The following is a 2,275-nucleotide window of genomic DNA, read 5'->3' on the forward strand; positions in this document are numbered from 1 at the left end:
TTCATTTTCCTTTAATTTTTTTTTCTTTAACTTTTCTATTTCATTCCTTACTTACCTTGCCTCTCTTTAGCCAACTTATTCTTTCACTTTCATTTTCATTTCCTTAACTTTCTCTTTTTTTGTCCTTTCTTTCTTAAACTTACCTTAATTCTGTTCGTTTTAACGAATGAAATATACTGTACCAAAAGTGTTAATTTGACAATTGTAAATTAGTTATAGTGTGTTCTGAGTGTGCTATTATGCAACTTAAATTGTTCAGATTATTTTCTTTGCTTTTTGTAGGACAGTAAAAATAAACTTGATACTATTGATACCATTCCCAGACTTGCGTTTCTTACTTTTGTCAGATTGCGGATAGAATAGGCAGGCTACAGGTAGCCAAAATCAGTGGTTTTTAAATAGAAAACCCGGCACACCGAGTCCATACTTATTAACTGTTAAAAGTCCTTGTGACAACACGAGCCGGATTACACTGATCCTTAACGGAAACAATAATAAAGTAGCCTCACCCAAGGAGGTTCACACAACCATTTCTTTAACCAATGTAATTTCCCTTTGGTATATCAAATTTTCCATACGGTATACAGTAATGATGTTAAAAACTACATATTTCCTGAATCTCATTATGTTGCTTAGTCATATATACTGTATTCAAAATGGTAAGTTACACTTATAATTATATAGGCCTATGTACAAATATTTTATTTTGTCTTAATTATGTTTATAGAGTCAATGTATAGACATGCAATATACCATGGTATTCTAAAGGGCAATTGAGTAAATGGAGCCTGCATGGTACAATCTGACCTTATGAAGTATTTTATATCAAAATGTTTTAAATAACGTTGTAAGCAATAATGTTGTAATTTCGTATTACAACCAACACATTTATATACAAAGTTACTTAAGCCGGGCACACACTGGGTCGTACGACCGCCGACAGAGGAATCCAACTCTGCTAATTGTCGGTGGCAGTCTGTATGGATCGTCTTAAAAACTGAGCCAACCAGACTTCAGATAGTACAGAGCAAGGGGACAACCGGCCTTGGGTACTGGCAAAAGGCTAAGTTATTCAAGGCTGGGGGGGGGGGCAAGGGAATGCCGGGTGCAAATTGCTTGGGTGGAAAAGTTACAGGTAAAAACTTGTTGGCAGCGACGGATCCAGGTGGTGACGTCTCTAAATAACAACGGACGGCTAGTTAACAAAGAATAGACGAGTTGTTACCGGCAGTAGCGGCTCTAGGATATATTTTCGGGTGGGGGGGGGGCTAAGTTGTCCGACAGGGGGACTTGAGCTTGGAGGAAGGGGTTGAGAGGAGGTTCCCCCTCCCAAATGAGATTTTTTTTGAAAGAATATCAACCTCTGGATGGCCGAAAATGGCACTCTCAGGCTGTGACAGACATGTGTTGGCTTGGTATGGGCCTATTTTTATATGTTTTATGGTCTGACTGCCCGACGAGCTCTGTCCGGCGGGTGGGGGGCTTGACCTGTCCGGTGGGGGGCTTAAACTCCCCTTCCCCCGCTGGCGCCGCCACTGGTCACGGGCCAGGTGGAACGACTGGAGCCTAAAATCAGTTGATGCTTTTTCCACAATGAAGTAGCCTTTTGTTTATTTTCAAATCTCTTATAACCAAATTTATGCACGTTTTACTTAAAATCATTTTACAGGTTTTGCGGCCAATATACACTTGACAATTAAAAATGTTAGGTCAGCTTTTTCCAATTACAACTTGTACCAATGTTACCCAAGTGAAATTGACACAACAATAACCTTTGGAAAGGTATTCAATATATCTAGTAATGATTCACTTACTGAAGTATCTGGGGTAAATGTCGGAGGTTGTATTGGTGCTAAGGCTGCAGAAATACCCTTTGATGGAGGCTTTTTTGGAGTATACTACTGCAAAGGTGTTGTTAATGGTGAAACAGCCATTGTGAAAACTACAATTGTGGATCAAAAGGACAATTTTAATTGTGAGTATGAAGTATAAGTTATGTAAAGTGCAGGGATGACACAATTTGAAGAAAGAGGTACCTCGTACCGATGCTGTGTTCGATTTACACCGTAAATTTAATTATTCATGAGAAAAAGAGTAAAAAGCAAATCTGTTCACGTAGTTATAACATAACATAAGTGTTAGAATAAAGGACATAATGGTATACCGTGTAGCATAGTATGCTGACCTATTAATATATAAAATAAATACATTTTGTAATAAAATGCCTCCGACGAGATTTTTCCCATGAAACCTAACTGTAATCGGACACTTGGTT

At 38.3% G+C, this 2,275-nt stretch overlaps 1 protein-coding gene across 1 annotated transcript; it reads left to right on the forward strand.

The window, feature by feature from the left end:
- The first annotated feature begins 473 nt into the window (after positions 1–473).
- Positions 474–1,992, forward strand: LOC117117922. Its single transcript, XM_033262406.1, has 2 exons — positions 474–659; positions 1,670–1,992. The coding sequence occupies exons 1-2, from the start codon at positions 590–592 to the stop codon at positions 1,990–1,992; spliced, it is 393 nt and encodes a 130-aa protein (XP_033118297.1). The 5' UTR covers positions 474–589.
- Positions 1,993–2,275: the final 283 nt, after the last annotated feature.

This window comes from Anneissia japonica, unplaced genomic scaffold (genome assembly GCF_011630105.1).
Source record: "Anneissia japonica isolate Jap-2015-1 unplaced genomic scaffold, ASM1163010v1 scaffold8683_len17768_cov104, whole genome shotgun sequence".
Taxonomy (NCBI): Eukaryota; Metazoa; Echinodermata; class Crinoidea; order Comatulida; family Comatulidae; genus Anneissia; species Anneissia japonica.